The sequence below is a fragment of the Theobroma cacao genome, chromosome 5 (assembly GCF_053813885.1).
Source record: "Theobroma cacao isolate CCN51 chromosome 5, ASM5381388v1, whole genome shotgun sequence".
NCBI classification, from domain to species: Eukaryota; Viridiplantae; Streptophyta; class Magnoliopsida; order Malvales; family Malvaceae; genus Theobroma; species Theobroma cacao.
In genome coordinates, this window is record NC_142643.1 from 44,179,738 (window position 1) to 44,195,208 (window position 15,471).

Below are 15,471 nucleotides of genomic sequence, written 5' to 3' on the forward strand. Positions count from 1 at the left end.
TTCGTTTTAGTTGCCAACTTTGGTTTGAAAATAGAGGAATATTCTACCCTTAAAAGAAAAATATTAAACTTCTATTTTATTCAAAATTATTTTATTTATTTTTCTATTTTTTAAGTTCTACAACTTTGTTAATTCGAATTTAATTTCCTCTAATAATTTAAATAATTTTAAAATAATTTTATAATATTCTATATACATTTATATATTCTTAGCAACAATATAAATCAATTTAATAATTTTACCAAGTAACGTGTTCCACTGTTTTTGAATATATAGTATTTCACAACTCACAAGCTGTCCGTGTTATGTATGAAATGCAAATGTCATGTAAAAGCATATAAATGAAATTTTCATGTAAAAGTAGAAAATACAATAATTGCTTACTAATTTTCTTATTTGACCAAATAAAAAAAAAAAGCAAAGAAAAATATTTGCTCTCAAAGCCCAATGACTTGGCCTAATATTTTCCCAAATAGGCCTTACACAAAGGCTGGTGCAAGGCGAGGTTGGCCACACAACCCAATCCCTCCCTCAAGTTCAGCTTCACATCACCTCAGGGACCATATCCACCAAGCTTAGCTCTGTCCAAAACACACCCAGGCCGAGCCTCCTTAATAAACTATATCCTTTGCAGTATCTTCCCTCTGATGGTGAAATGATTGGGGAAAGTGGTGATGTGGGGGCATAAACCAAGAAACTCTAAATTTCATGTAGGCATTGATCTTGCAATTTTCTGTGAACAACAAATAGACTGCAAAACAAGAATTGTGGAATATATAGGGAAAAAGATAAGGAGTATCCATGGGAATTCCTTTATCCCAAGACCTAGCAGCTTGTACTTCATAAAAGGCCTCAAAAGTAGAGTAGCTAGAGAGGAAAAAGGATTTAGTAAGAACATTCAACCAAACATTAATATTTTTAAAATACCATAATATTTAACACACCATAGGCAATGGCATCAATCTTCCTTCATCTCAAATATTAATGGGTACAAACAATAAAATTTAATAATTTTTAAATCACATCATGAAAATAAATGAATACATTTCGAAATTTATATAAACCGTCCATAAGTAAATTCAAACAAAAATTAAACATCTTATACATAAATTTTCTTATATATACATACAGAATTCAATATCTTTTTTCTTCTTGCCATCAGGAACAGTTCCTTAATTTCTTTCACCACTAAGGTCGCCTCTGTGTTGACATCCCTACAAAAGATTTGGGCTAACTATCATGAAATGGAGTTATACAATACCAGCAAACTTAACTTCATGGAGGACACCATAAAAGCAAGACCTTTAAATGTACCTGTTTTCTTGCTTCTTTCAACAAGCAGTCTCCTCACTACTTCCTGCAAAGTTTGGCACGTCCCCAGCATATCAATACAAATAAACATAAAAATTTTTTTTTTGGTGCTTTGAAGAAAGTGTTAAGTAAGGACATATTTGAGAGATTTTGCTGAAAATGTTAGTTCTGGAGCTCATCATATTGGAAAATCCTAGCTACAAACTTGTATACTAGTGCCGAGCAAAATCTTTATTTTTTTCTCAAATTTTTGATAATCTATATTTTATATAAATGCTTTCCTCACCCGAGATTACAGTTTTTAAACGCCCGAGCTGCCCTGACTGCAACGGCACTATAATGGTCCTGAATATCCAATCCTCCTGGTTGTCAACGATTTCTACAGACAAGTTGGATGGTGGGTTTAAGGCTTGAACTACCTTGTCTTCCTTTATACCCGGAGAGATGCTTATATACATTTGCTTGAGATGTATCTTGTTGTGAAGCTTGGCTCTCTTAGCCTCATCCCCATCTATTGCATCTCCTTCCATTTCAACATAAATTTTTCCAGCAAGGAGGTCCAAGTGTTGTAGATCTCCAATGCTGAGTTCTTCAGCATCATTACGATCTGCTCTCACTATGATTCTATTTAATCTCATGAGAGAAGTTAATTTACCGATCCCTTTTGGGTAGTAAGTCACACTACGACAACGCTCAATAGAAAGATACCTCAAGTTAATCAAATTCCCGATTCCAACGGGAAGTTTCTTAAGAAGAGGGCAAAACCGAATAATCAAGGATCGTAAGTTACGCAATTCACACAATGCTTCAGGTAAATATTTTATATCAGTGCAATCAATCAAGCAAAGGTACCTCAAGTGAATCAACTTTCCTATTTCACAGCAAATTCCTTCCGCGCCTTGCAAAAGCAAGCGAAGCTCCAATAATCTCAGACGCTTGGATTGACTAAACAAGTTCTGTAAGGCTTCATTAGTTATACCATTATCTGGTAGAGAAACTACCACTAGGCTTCGCAATTTTTCAGTGCTGTTAATGGACATGGGAAAACCTTTCGGGCCTGCAACCAACCTCAAATGACGAGGTTTTTTGTATGATAAGTCCAAAGTTAAATGTACATCCTTCTCTGTGACAAACTCGTATTTTGTCAAAAATTGGACAAACTCATGTACCATGTCATGCATCTTACAAGAACGAATGTTGCCATCAGCATCGTTGTCAAAATCTTGGAAAAATGAACGAGCTGCTAAAAATTTAAAGTAACCTTCACCTTCTAATTCTCTCCCAAAATTGTCAGCAGAAGTCAAATAGCCTTGCGCCATCCAACGTTGGATCAATTCATCTTTACGAATCCGGTAGTCCTTCTGAAAGATCGCACAATACAATAAGCATCGTCTTATTGTTGAGGGCAAATCATAATAACTCAACAATAAAGGTTGAAAAATATCTTGTGCAAAATCTGATTTCCATATCTCACTACTCAAAACATTTTGCCACTCTTCTCTTCTTTGTTTATCTCGCAGGAGATCTCCTAAAGTTTTTGCGGCAAGCGGCAAACCTTTACACTTCTTTGCAATTTCCCTTCCAATGTCCTCTAAATTTCCACGCCTGTCACTGTTTTCTCCAGTAAATGCTATTTGAGCAATTATCGACCAACACATCTCATCAGGTAATTGTTTTAGAGGAAAGACATGAGACAAGTCCATTTGCCTTGCAACAGATTCCTTTCGAGTAGTTACTAAAATCCAACTTCCTGGCATGCCATACTGAAAAGCAGCTTTTAAGGGTTCCCAATCTTGATCACGATCTGACCACACATCATCCAAAACAAAAAAGAATTTTTTTCCTTCAATCTTTTCACGAATTTCATTTAGAAGACTCTCTAATGAAATTGGATTTTGAAGGTTGGTTGAACCAGAGTTGAGACCTCCAAGAATTTCTCTAGCAATTTGTCTTTGATCAAAGGGGTCTGAGACACACACCCAAATTTTGTTCTCAAAATGAGTCTGAATTCTATGATCATTATAAATCAATTGGGAAAGAGCTGTTTTTCCCATTCCTCCCATGCCTACAACAGTGATGGTAGGAATATTATTGCAACCCCCTTCTTCACTAGGTCCAGACAGCAATTTACTTATTATTTTTTCTTTGATCTCATCTCGACCAAGTATCTGTGACACATGCACAAAAGAAGTGCTTTCTGACCGCTTAGGTTGCTTAATTTCACTTTTTACCAAGTCAGTCCTAACTCTGTCTTTAGCAATCTTGTCTAGCTCTTCATTGATATCTTTTGTTCTGGTAGCAATGTCATGACGCCTAGCAACTTGTGAGCCAAAGGAAAAGCAGGAAACGAAGGGACATACCTTCCTCTTTGGAACAGAAGAGGTTTCAGCTCCATCTGTTTGCAACTTGTCGAGTGCAGTCTTCCAGTCGTCCAATACGTCTTCCATGTCATAAGCAACTTGTTTGAACCTATCTAACCAATGTTGGACACGTTTGTTGATAAATTGTTTTTCCTCCGCATCTTCAAGCTCGCACTGGATTGCCTCGAGATTGCTTTTAAGCCTTTCGACTTCTTTATCGACGCCCGTCACCAGTCTCCACTCTTCCCGTGCATTTTCAATTGCTATGGCGGCCAGCTCCAGTAAGATCGCGGAAACAATAGCTTCGGCCATAGGATACTTGAAAGTAGAGAAACCAGAAGCGATGAAGTCAACTCTAAAAACTCAGTGGGTAATTTGGAAAGGAGAGGAACAAGTAGTGGAGAGAAGAGATCCACTGCTTCTATACCCAATTATTATGATATCTTTTTTTTTTCTTTTTCTATAGAACACAATGAAAATAGTGTACCAGAGCCATCAACAATATTTAAAGATGGAAGATTTTCAATTGTTTTTTTCTACCACCTCGGTCATCCGTGGTGGCTCAACATTGTGGTTAGGTGAAGAAAATGTCAAGGAAATCTTCTTTATGGCCTTTCCTGAGAGACATCCTACTTAACCAAGGATTTTACGGTGCCACATGATCTAAAAAAATACATAAGGAACAAACTGAAAAGGGGAAAAACAAGCCTTAAACTTTGAAATGAGGCTAGATTTTGAAGGTTCCTTGAACCAGGGTCATGGCCTCCAATAATTGCTCTAGCATTTTGAATTTGATCAAATAGGGGTGAGACACGCGCCCAGACTGTGTGGTTGAAATGAGTCTGAATTCTAGGATCATTATATTATAAATCAACTGAGCAACAGATGGTTTTGCTATTCCTACCATTCCTACTGTGGTGATGGTAGGAATAGTACTGCAACTCTTTTTTTCACTAGTTACAGACAGCAATGTACTTATTATTTTTTCTTTGACCCCATCTCGACCAATGAACTGTGACACATTCACAAACGAAGTGCTTTCTGACCGATTACTTTGGTTACTTTTACTTTTGACCAATTCAAACGTAAGTCTGTCTCCAGCAATCTTGTCTAGCCTGTCATCGATTTCTCTTATTCTGGTAACAATTTCTTTACCACTAGCAAACGCAAAGAACCAAGGGAAGAGACGTACCATCCACTTTGAAAAATCTGGTTCCAAATGGAGTGCAGTTTTCCAGTCGTCTAATACGTCTTCCATGTCATAAGAAACTTCTTTGAACCTATGTAACCAATGTTTGACAGGTAGGTCCATGAATTGTTTTTCCTCTGCATAATCAAGCTTGCACTGGATTGCCTTCAGATTACCTTCAAGCCTTTCGACTTCTTTCCCAACACCCATAACCGTTCCCCACTCGTTCCGTGCAACTTCAATTATTCCTGAGTTCATCAGCAGCTTCAAGATCACGGTAACAAAAGCTTCGGCCATAGGTAACTTGAAAGTAGAGAAAAAATAATTGATGAAGTCAACTCTGAAAAGCTACAGTGTAATTTGAACAAGAGAGCAACAAGTCTTATGTGAACAACTCTGAAAAGAAATGATCCATTCTTCACTACTTATGTGGAGTTAATTAGTAACCCTTGGGATTCTTTCTAGGAAAAAGATATCATCATTCTCTTCTTGGAACTCTGGAATGTAAAACACCTGCTGCAATTAATTTAGCAGCTCTTCATTTTAATGTTGAAGCTGCACATTGCTGGGGTCCCCAATTTTGCCTTTGAAACTGGAAGGTCTTTCTGGAGAAACGTCTTAATTAATAAATGATCATTTTAGTACCTAAGTACCACAAAGAGAAATAAACAAGCCTTAAACAGAGAGTTAACTCATTCATTCTATTTTCTCCAAATCACCCTGAATTTTTTTTTCAACATTTTTATTGGATTTATGAAGGGAAAGCCGGTTTGAAGGGAAAACTGAAAATGATGACAACCATGCATCAATAACGCCATGACATCTAGAATTCTACACAATCTCAAACTTAAACTCCTAGTACCTTCTTCCCAATCTTGCATGCAGCATAAGCATCCGTTGTTACACATCCAATCTGGTCTTTATCTGAGATCTTTTGCCATCCTATCAACTGGAACCCTGCTAGAAGACCTGGTCTTAAACTGCACTAAGAGATTACTGTCCCATCTAATACAAGGATTTACCAGGACATAACGACTAAAAAATTACAACAATTGTACGTTAGACTGCTAAAGAAATTAAAAATCTCACAAAACTATTATAGATGAGACTAATTTTTATTAGTCAATCTACCTTATTGTTATCGCATTCTATTTAAATTTAATTGACCTTAACAAGTGTTTATAGGCACCTTAACTGAATTTTATATATAAAACTCCATTTTTAATTGAATGAGCTAAAACAACAAGACTTAAATAATTATATTTACACATCCGATGATTCGACATAATGATTAGTATATACTTCCTCTTACTTGAAATATTAAGTTAGAATATTTTTTTCTTCAATATCAAAATAATTAATTATACATAAATCGAAATTGGTTATGTTTCTAGACTGTTAATTATGTCACGTTTGAGTATTTAGAGAGCAAAATGATACAATTGACTTGGGAATTGGGATTATTATTATTATTATTAACTTATTATTAGCTAGAAAATGGAGGTTGACATCAGAGTACTGCCTAATCCCCAAAAAGGAAACTTATATTTCTGTTTCATACGAGTAATTGTATACAATCTTAGAACTTGTAGTTTTCAACCCTGGAAAGTTTCAGGAACAAAGAAATTCTTTGCATTAATGTAAACAGTTGCTTCAGCAGTTAATTTAACTGAGAAATTTTCAATTCTAAATTCCAGACAAGAAATGAAAATGAGCATATTACATAACTTCGTATGTAAACAGATGAATCATCTATCAGGTTTGGACAAATTATCCATCAGCCATGAATTGATGTTTAAGAGACTAATGGGTAGTGACATATGTATGATCTAACCATATCTCAGACTCAATCTCCCAAGCTTCTTCCCAATCTTGTATGCAGCATGGGCTTCAGTTGATGCACATTCAATCAGCTTTTGGGGGACATCTCCTGTCTTGGAATTATCAATCCGTATCATGCTGGGGGGCCTTGCCTTAAATGGCACCAAAAGAAGTTGATGTGCCAAGCTTCTCACACCAAATGCACGAAGGCGAGGCTGATGGAGTACATCAGCTGCTAATTCACTTAGATCAACTACATTTCTAATTTCGAGCCTGTGTTTCTCCCACAGCTTTTTGACATCTCCCTGTAAATGTACACCAGCAACAATTATGTCCTTGTGAGAGAGGAACTGCCCGGGTTTTGAAATAAAGTTGGGGCGGCCAGTGCCTAGCGTTATCAGAAGACAGCCAAACTGATTGCACAATGTGAGTAAACTATCATTGCTATGTTGAGAAAGCCATTCTATGTCAAACCCAAGAACCATGTTCCCATTTTCACACATTTTCTGTAGTAAGATGTCAAGGCAATGGCCTCTCCTCTCTCTTTCAGTAATCAATTCAGTCACTGCAAAGGTACCATCCAACATCAGAACCTCAGATCCCCTTAACGTTCTTATAATAAAATGCGAACTGATAGAGGAAGAGAATTTTGGATTTGCACTGAGGCAGGACTATTTAATTTTCCAGAGAAACTGAAGAAATGATCCATTTCTTTCACTATTTATATGGGGTTAGTAACCTTTGGGATTCTTTCTAGGAACAAAATAGCAGCATCCTCTTCTTGGAACTCTGGAATTTAAAACACCCGCAGCAATTAATTAAGCAGCTCTTCAGTTTAATGTTGGAGGTGTACATTGCTTTGGGACCCCAATTTTTTCTCTGGAACTGGAAGGTCTTTCTTGAGAAACGTCCTAATTAATGAATGATTTTTTGGTGCTGCATAATCTAAAAAACACAAAAAAAAAAAAAAAACCCAAACAGAAAAGGGGAAAAACAAAAGCCTTAAACAGAGAAGCCTGGTCAAATTAGATCTGTAACACTATCAACCAAAACGCAACAGAATTAATGCATTCATTCAATTTTCTCTAAATCACCTTGAATTTTTTTTTCAACATTTTTATTGGCTTTTTAAAAGAAACTGGGTTGATGGGAAAGCTGGTTTGAAGGGAAATTTGAAAATGATGACTAGCTCAATTAATAAGCATTGGGCACAGAAGCCATATCTATCAGACAACCATGCATCCTTAGTGCCATTAACTCTAGAATTCTATACAAATCTCAAACTTAAAACTCCTAGTAACTTCTTCCCAATCTTGCATGCAGTATAAGCATCAGTTGTAGTTTTGCTCAAAGAACAAGTGACTCGAAAATCATAATCAAAATGTAGTTTAAGGAAAAAGAAAATGCAAATTAAATATGCTTATAAAAAGAAATTTTGCCCTTGACAAAATGACTAAATATCTTTACCTCTGACAAAATTAATAACAAGATTTTCTGCTTTTGTTTTATGAATGCAACATTGTGCTAAAATAAGATTGAGTTATAACAGTAGGGAGCATGATTTTATTGAGTTGGGTATATATTCTCAACATGAAAGGGCCAATAATAGTACTCAAAATTCATGTTAGTAACTCCAGAGTAATCATTATGTAAGAGATTTTGGGATCATCTTCCAATATACAAATTGCAAATGTTAATGTACCTTTTGCATTAACTAGAAATCTCAAATCTGATTCCAAACAGAAAGTGGAAATGAAGTTTATGATGAAAAAGAAGGACCAAAATTCTCTCAGATAATCACCCTTTAACCCCAAATTTTCACAATAGAAAAGGTTATTTAAAATCTATATTCTCTTAATTACATGGTACTTTTTCTAACTTCTTCACAATCTTGTGTGCAGCATAAGCATTACAGGATCAATATATCTGCTCCTCCAATGAGACCCTGTTGCCAACAAAATTAGACCATGACATGCCAGGGGACCTCAGCTTAAATGGCCCCTCAGACCTTCATATACCAAGCCTCTGCCCTTGCATGCGCCAAGGTGAGCTTGATGTCACCCTAAGCCTTTCATGCTCTTTATTTATTTTCCAACTAAATAAAGTAAAGAAAAGAAAGAAGGAGCGAGAGGTCGAAGGATGCGGTTTTCACAAATAAAGCAAGGAAGAGGATCAAGTAAATTAAGAAAACAAGGGCTACCCCACCAATTTCTTTTGCAGAGAAAGCAGGCAAGCATCAACTCCACTGCCCAATAGCCTTATCCCAACTTTGTAAGTAGCATAAGCATCAGTAGCTGCAGGCTCAACCAGCTCAAGACTAGGAAAACTGTCAGACCTAATCGTCCAAATGTCAATCATAAAAGCATATAAATGAAACTTTCATGTAAAAGAAGAAAATACAAGAATTGCTTTCTAATTTTCTTATTTGACCAAATAAAAAAAAAGTAAAGAAAAATATTTCCTCCCAAAGCCCAATTACTCGTCCTAATATTTTTAAAATATTAGGATTTAGTAAGAACATTCAACCAAACATTAATATTTTTAAAATACCATAATATTTAACACACCACAGGCAATGGCATCAGTCTTCCTTCATCTCAAATATTAATGAGTCCAAACAATAAAATTTAATAATTTTTAAATCACATCATGAAGATAAATGAACACATTTTGAAATTTATATAAACCGTTCGCAAGTAAATTTAAACAGAAATTAAATATCTTACACGGAAAATTTTTTATATATAAATACAGAATTCAATATCTTTTTTCTTCTTGCCAACAGGAACAGTTCCTTAATTTCTTTCACCACTAAGGTCGCCTCTGTGTTGACATCCCTACAAAAGATTTGGGCTAACTATCATGAAATGGAGTTATGCAATACTAGTAAACTTAAATTCATGGAGGACACCATAAAAGCAAGACCTTTAAATGTACCTGTTTTCTTACTTCCTTCAACAAGTAGTCTCCTCACTACTTCCTGCAAAACTTGGCAAGTCAACAGCATATCAATACAAATAAACGTAAAATATTTTTGGTGCTTTGAAGAAACTGTTAAGTAAGGACATATTTGAGAGATTTTGCTGAAAGTGTTTGTTCTGGAGCTCATCATATTGGAAAATCCTAGCTAGAAACTTTCATACTAGTGCCGAGCAAAATCTTTATTTTTTTTCTCAAATTTTTGATAATCTATATTATATATAAATGCTTTCCTCACCCGAGATTACAGTTTTTAAACAGCAGAGCTGCCCTGAGTGCTTGGGCATGAGCTAAAATGGTCCTTTTTATCCGATCCTGCTCGTAGTCAACGATTTCTACAGACAAGTTGGATGGTGGGTTTAAGGCTTGAACTACCTCCTCTTTCTTTACATCCGGAGAGATCCTTACATGCATTTGCTTGAGATGTATCTTGTTGTGAAGCTTGGCTCTCTTAGCCTCATCCCCATCTATTGCATCTCCTACCAGGTCAACATTAATATTTCCAGCAAGGAGGTCCAAGTGTTGTAGATCTCCAATGCTGAGTTCTTCAGCATCATTACGATCTGCTCTCACTATGATTCTATCTAATCTCATGAGAGAAGTTAATTTACCGATCCCTTTTGGGTAGTAAGTCAGACCATCACAGAACCGATCGATAGAAAGATACCTCAAGTTAATCAAATTCCCGATTCCAACGGGAAGTTTCTTAAGACGAGGGCAGCACCGAATAATCAAGGATTGTAAGTTACGCAATTCACACACTGCTTCAGGTAAATATTCTATATCATAGCAATCAATCAAGCTAAGGTACCTCAAGTGAATCAACTTACCTATTTCACAGCAAATTCCTTTCGCGCCTAGATAAAGCAAGTCAAGCTCCAATAATCTCAGACGCCTGGATTCACTGAACAAGTTCTGCAAGGCTTCATTAGTTACACCATTAATGTCTCGAGAAACTGCTACTAGGCTTCGCAATTTTTCAGTGCCGTTAACGGACATAGGAAAACCTTTCCCGCCTTCAACCAACCTCAAATGACGAGGTTTTTTGGATGATAAGTCCAACGTCAAATCTACATCCTCCTCTACAGCAAACTCGTATTTTGTCAAAAATTGGACAAAGTCGTGTATCATGTCATGCATCTTACAGGATCGAATGCTGCCGTCAACATCTTCTTCAAACTCTTGGTAAAAAGAACGAGCTGCTAAACATGTAAAGTAATCGTCACCTTGTAATTCTCTCCCAAAATTGTCATCAGAGTTCAAATAACCTTGTGCCATCCAATGCTGGATCAGTTCATCTTTACGAAATTCATAGTCCTTGGGAAAGAATGCACAGTACAATAAGCATCGTCTTATCGTTGAGGGCAAATCATAATAACTCAATAGTAAAGGTGAAAAGATATCTTGTGCAAACTTTGATTTCCATATCTCACTATTCAAAATATTTTGCCACTCTTCTCTTCGTACTTTATCTCGCAGGAGACATCCTAAAGTTTTTGCAGCAAGCGGCAAACCTTTACACTTTTTTGCAATTTTCCTTCCAATATCCTCAAAATATTTACGCCTATCCCTGCTTCCTTCGGTAAATGCTATTTGAGCAATTATCGACCAACAAATCTCCTCAGATAATTGTTCTAGACGAAAGACATGAGACATGTCCATTTGCCTTGCAACTGATTCCTTTCGAGTAGTTGCTAAAATCCAACTTCCCGACATGCCATACTGAAAAGTAGCTTTAAACGGCTCCCAATCTTGATCACGATCCGTCCACACATCATCTAAAACAAGAAAGAATTTCTTTTCTTTAATCCTTTCACGAATGTCATTTAAAAGAATTTCCAGTGAAACTGGATTTTGAAGGTTCGTTGAACCAGGGTGGAGGCCTCCAAGAATTGCTCTAGCAATTTGTGTTTGATCAAAGGGGTCTGAGACACACACCCAAATTTTGTTTTCAAAATGAGTCTTAATTCTATGATCATTATAAATTAACTGGGCAAGAGCTGTTTTTCCCATTCCTCCCATCCCTACTATGGTGATGGTAGGAATATTCTTGCAACTCCCTTCTTCACTAGTTCCAAAGAGCAAAGTACTTATTATGTCTTCTTTGACCCCATCTCGACCAACTATCTGTGACACATCTACAAAAGAAGTGCTTTCTGACCGCTTAGGTTGCTTAATTTCACTTTTTACCAATTCAGTCCTAACTCTGTCTTTAGCAATCTCGTCTACCTCTTCATTGATTTCTTTTATTCTGGTAGCGATGTCATGACGCCTAGCAATTTGTGAGCCAAAGGAAAAGCAGGAAACGAAGGGACATACCTTCCTCTTTGGAACAGAAGAGGTTTCAACTCCATCTGTTTGCAACTTGTCGAGTGCAATCTTCCAGTCGTCCAATACGTCTTCCATGTCATAAGAAACTTGTTTGAACCTATCTAACCAATGTTGGACACGTTTGTTGATGAATTGTTTTTCCTCCGCATCTTCAAGCTCCAACTGGATTGCCTTGAGATTGTTTTCGAGCCTTTCGACTTCTTTCTCGACACCCGTCACCAGACTCCACTCTTCCCGTGCATTCTCAGTTGCTATTGCGGCCAGCTGTGGCAAGATCGCGGAAACAATAGCTTCGGCCATAGGATGCTTGAAGGTAGAGAAACCAGAATTGATGAAGTTTTAACTCTAAAAAGTCTCAGCAACTTTTTAGTAGTGGAGGTCTACTGTTTATTTTATCCAATTATTATGATACATATAATTTATTATTCTTTTTTAAAAAACACACACTGAAAAAATATACTCATCATTTACCTTTTATCCATATTCACTCTAAGTTTTTAATTTCTCTATTTTTTCTTAACTAATTTTCTTTTTATTTCATGAGCCATCAACAATAAACTTGCATTGAAATTAATGAAAAGATTCACTATTTTGTAATAAGCGATAAGGTTAAAATTGGGTTGAGACTTTGGAAGACTGAAAAGAGCAAAAGTGAGTGAGAAGAAATTTATTTAATTAAGACGCAGATCTAGAGACATGGCGTAAATATTTGTTTTCCACCAGCCACATCACCAGTTTCCATGTCATGTTGTAGATATTATTATATAAATGAGTTGTGTGAATTGTGAATGCTAACCAGCTACCACCTCGGTCACTGTTGTGGTCCAACTCCAAACGACCACATTGTTATTTAAAATAACCAACCACCATGTTTGGGCACCATAAGGATGGCCAAGAAACGCCATTCTTATTCCCTTAACGCATATTGTACCCTGCATGTAGCCTTTACACACAGCATACCCCTTCTACCCATGACACCTACAGAACTAAACCAAGGAAACTAAAACAACCAGCATCTTGCCAGGCCTCAAAAAGACATACATCTAGCCCAGACATGCTGTACCAATAACTTGCATCATATGGCTCCCAGTCAGACATACATATAGGCAGGGACTAAAACCATCAGCCACTAACCTTGGATATTAACTCCAGCATCAGAACACCAGGAGCATATCCTGCTCTCTTGGAATCCCAGCTTTTGCAGTGGAGTCTGTCAGTCCATTTGCTTCTATGGGAGAGTGGGTAATGCTCCAATCTGATATGCAGTATAACGTTCTCTTTTCTTTTTCAGTTTGAGTATCCTATTAAAACACAAGTACTATATATATATATTAATGAAAATTAAAATTCTTAAGTTACATGTTGTGAGAATTGAATGTCGGACTATTTTTAAAATTTTAGAAAACTTTAACCTCGATTTATTTTGTAATATGTGATGGTAACTTTAAATCACTTCATATTTAAACCATTCACTTTCTCATAACTTCAAGCTGATTTAGGTTAGATTTTGGACAAGTTGAAAAGTTTTCTTGTCGACGTCCATTTCGAAATTTACTAAATTCAAAATTAATCTATTTATTTATATTTAAAACTAGGTTTATATTTTTACTAGAAAAAAAGTAATAACCTAAATACTATAATATTCACAAGATGTTAATTAAAAGAAAATCACAGGGTGTCACAAAAAGTGTAATTATTATCTAGAGAATGGAAGTTGGCATGAGACTTAAAATCAAACCTTTTATTTCTGTTTCATGCGAGTAATATATGATCTTAAAACTTGTCATTTTGAACCCCTGGATTCCAAGTAGAGTTTCAGAAACAGAGAAATTCTTTGCATCGAAAACTAAAACCAACACAAGTCATTACTATGTAAAACTTAAGAACGCAGCATCTTGAATCTGAGTATAAACGAAACGTTGTTAAACAATCCGTCTCATCCATTCCTACAAACTGTACTGCAGCAGTTAATTTAACTTGAAATGAAGATGCATCTATATATCAGGTTTGGACGAATCGTTCATCAGCCATGAATTAATGCTTAAGAAACTAATGAGTAATGGCATATGATCTAACCATATCTCAGACTCAATCTCCCAATTGCTTCTTCCCAATCTTGTATGCAGCATGGGCATCAGCTGATGCACATTCAATCAGCTTTTGTGGGACATCTGCCCTGGAATAATGACCTGATATCATACTGGAGGGCCTTGCCTTAAATGGCACTCAAAGACGTTGTTGTGCTAAGCTTCTCACACCAAATGCACGAAGGCGAGGCTGATGGAGTACATCAGCTGCTAATTCACTCACATCAACTACATTTCTAATTTCAAGCCTGTACTTCTCCCACAGCTTTTTCACATCTCCCTGTAAATTTACACCAGCAAAAATTATGTCCTTGTGAGTGAGGACAAAATATCAGCATTCTCTTCTTGGAACTCTGGAATTTAAAACACCTGCTGCAGTTGATTTAGCAGCACTGCATTTTAATGTTGGTGAACAGAGCTTGGGACCCCAATTTCATCTTTGGAACTGGAAGGTCTTTCTTGAGAAAATTCCTAATTTATGAATGATTTTTTGGTGCTACATGATCTTAAACACAGAAAAGAACAAACAGAAAAGGGGAAAAAACACGAGCCTTAAAGAGAGAAGTCTGGTCAAATTAGATTTATCTTCTTTTTTTTTTTTTTTTTTGTTGAAGGTTAAGTTGGATTCATCATATCGAAGAAGGAAAATCCTTACATTTACAAAAGAGAGGTAGAACTCAGCTGGAAAGAAAGCAGCCGAGTTACTAACCTTAGAGTGGCCTACAAAAAACAGCCATCAGCAGAACCTGTGAAAGAAAACCGGATTCGCAAAATCTAACCTATTACCTCAAAATCTCACCATATCTACAAAGGTATAAAAGAATTATCTGTTGAAAAGCAGTTTTATTAGCACTAAGCCACTATGTCAGTGAAAGTCTCTAAGCTATTTGCCAAAGACTTCTAATGGCATTAAAGTGCATGGGTGAAGCTGTGCAATTTCACTAGGAAACCAGCAATCAAAAATTGTCTTAATCAGTTTCCTGTTTCCTTCCCTATATTGAGCTGGACTTTAAGATACAAAGCAAGCTCTCTACCCTTTTCCTAATTCCTGAGCAGTACAAAAACAAAATCTCAAAAAGATAATCAACACTACCCACTAACCCACAATCCCAGGCTCTGCATGACTAACTTACCTCCTACAATTCAGTCAAATTTTCTCTTGAAACACTTTGAATTTGGAAGAGTAAAATCAATTCATTAAACTTCTCCATTGTTTGCTTGTACTAACCAAACCAAGAAACTTCAAATTTCATGTAGGCATTGATCTTGCAATTTTCCGTGAACAACAAATAGACTGCAAAACAAGAATTGTGGAATATATGGGGGAAAAGATAAGGAGTATCCATAAGAATTCCTTTTATCCCAAAACCGAGCAGCTTGTATATAAAGTACT

At 36.3% G+C, this 15,471-nt stretch overlaps 4 protein-coding genes across 7 annotated transcripts; all 4 read right to left on the reverse strand.

Annotated features, from left to right (window-relative positions):
* Nucleotides 1-934: 934 nt before the first annotated feature.
* LOC18600031 (putative disease resistance protein RGA1) lies at nt 935-4,409 on the reverse strand. Of its 4 annotated transcripts, XM_088806448.1 has the most exons (4): nt 3,672-4,409; nt 1,598-2,672; nt 1,315-1,357; nt 935-1,214 (listed from the first exon to the last, which is right to left on the reverse strand). In XM_088806448.1, exons 1-3 carry the CDS (start codon nt 3,981-3,983, stop codon nt 1,332-1,334), a joined length of 1,413 nt encoding a protein of 470 aa, XP_088662574.1. In that variant the 5' UTR covers nt 3,984-4,409; the 3' UTR covers nt 935-1,214; nt 1,315-1,331. The 4 variants fall into 4 exon arrangements, with proteins under 4 accessions (XP_088662574.1, XP_007030334.3, XP_017977531.2 ...); XM_007030272.3 differs by lacking the exon at nt 3,672-4,409 and having other exon boundaries at nt 1,598-3,665; XM_018122042.2 differs by lacking the exon at nt 3,672-4,409 and having other exon boundaries at nt 935-1,230; nt 1,598-3,665.
* LOC148762980 (putative disease resistance protein RGA1) lies at nt 4,399-5,157 on the reverse strand. The gene has a single exon (XM_088806688.1). The coding sequence runs from the start codon at nt 5,155-5,157 to the stop codon at nt 4,399-4,401; it is 759 nt and encodes a 252-aa protein (XP_088662814.1).
* A 1,532-nt stretch (nt 5,158-6,689) lies between these two features.
* LOC148762981 (protein RISC-INTERACTING CLEARING 3'-5' EXORIBONUCLEASE 1-like) lies at nt 6,690-7,184 on the reverse strand. The gene has a single exon (XM_088806689.1). The coding sequence runs from the start codon at nt 7,182-7,184 to the stop codon at nt 6,690-6,692; it is 495 nt and encodes a 164-aa protein (XP_088662815.1).
* A 2,054-nt stretch (nt 7,185-9,238) lies between these two features.
* On the reverse strand, nt 9,239-12,327 carry LOC148762982 (putative disease resistance protein RGA4). Its single transcript, XM_088806723.1, has 3 exons — nt 9,899-12,327; nt 9,619-9,661; nt 9,239-9,518 (listed from the first exon to the last, which is right to left on the reverse strand). Exons 1-2 carry the CDS (start codon nt 12,289-12,291, stop codon nt 9,655-9,657), a joined length of 2,400 nt encoding a protein of 799 aa, XP_088662849.1. The 5' UTR covers nt 12,292-12,327; the 3' UTR covers nt 9,239-9,518; nt 9,619-9,654.
* Between the last annotated feature and the right edge of the window lie 3,144 nt (nt 12,328-15,471).

Coding starts and splice junctions, on each gene's coding strand:
- LOC18600031 (XM_007030272.3), bottom strand. CDS start 3,374: ATGGGAGGAATGGGAAAAACAGCTCTTTCCCAATTGATTTATAATGAT. Junction 1,358..1,597: donor TTTAAAAACTGTAATCTCGG/GTGAGGAAAGCA, acceptor CAAACTTTGCAG/GAAGTAGTGAGGAGACTGCT.
- LOC148762980 (XM_088806688.1), bottom strand. CDS start 5,157: ATGGCCGAAGCTTTTGTTACCGTGATCTTGAAGCTGCTGATGAACTCA.
- LOC148762981 (XM_088806689.1), bottom strand. CDS start 7,184: ATGTGTGAAAATGGGAACATGGTTCTTGGGTTTGACATAGAATGGCTT.
- LOC148762982 (XM_088806723.1), bottom strand. CDS start 12,291: ATGGCCGAAGCTATTGTTTCCGCGATCTTGCCACAGCTGGCCGCAATA.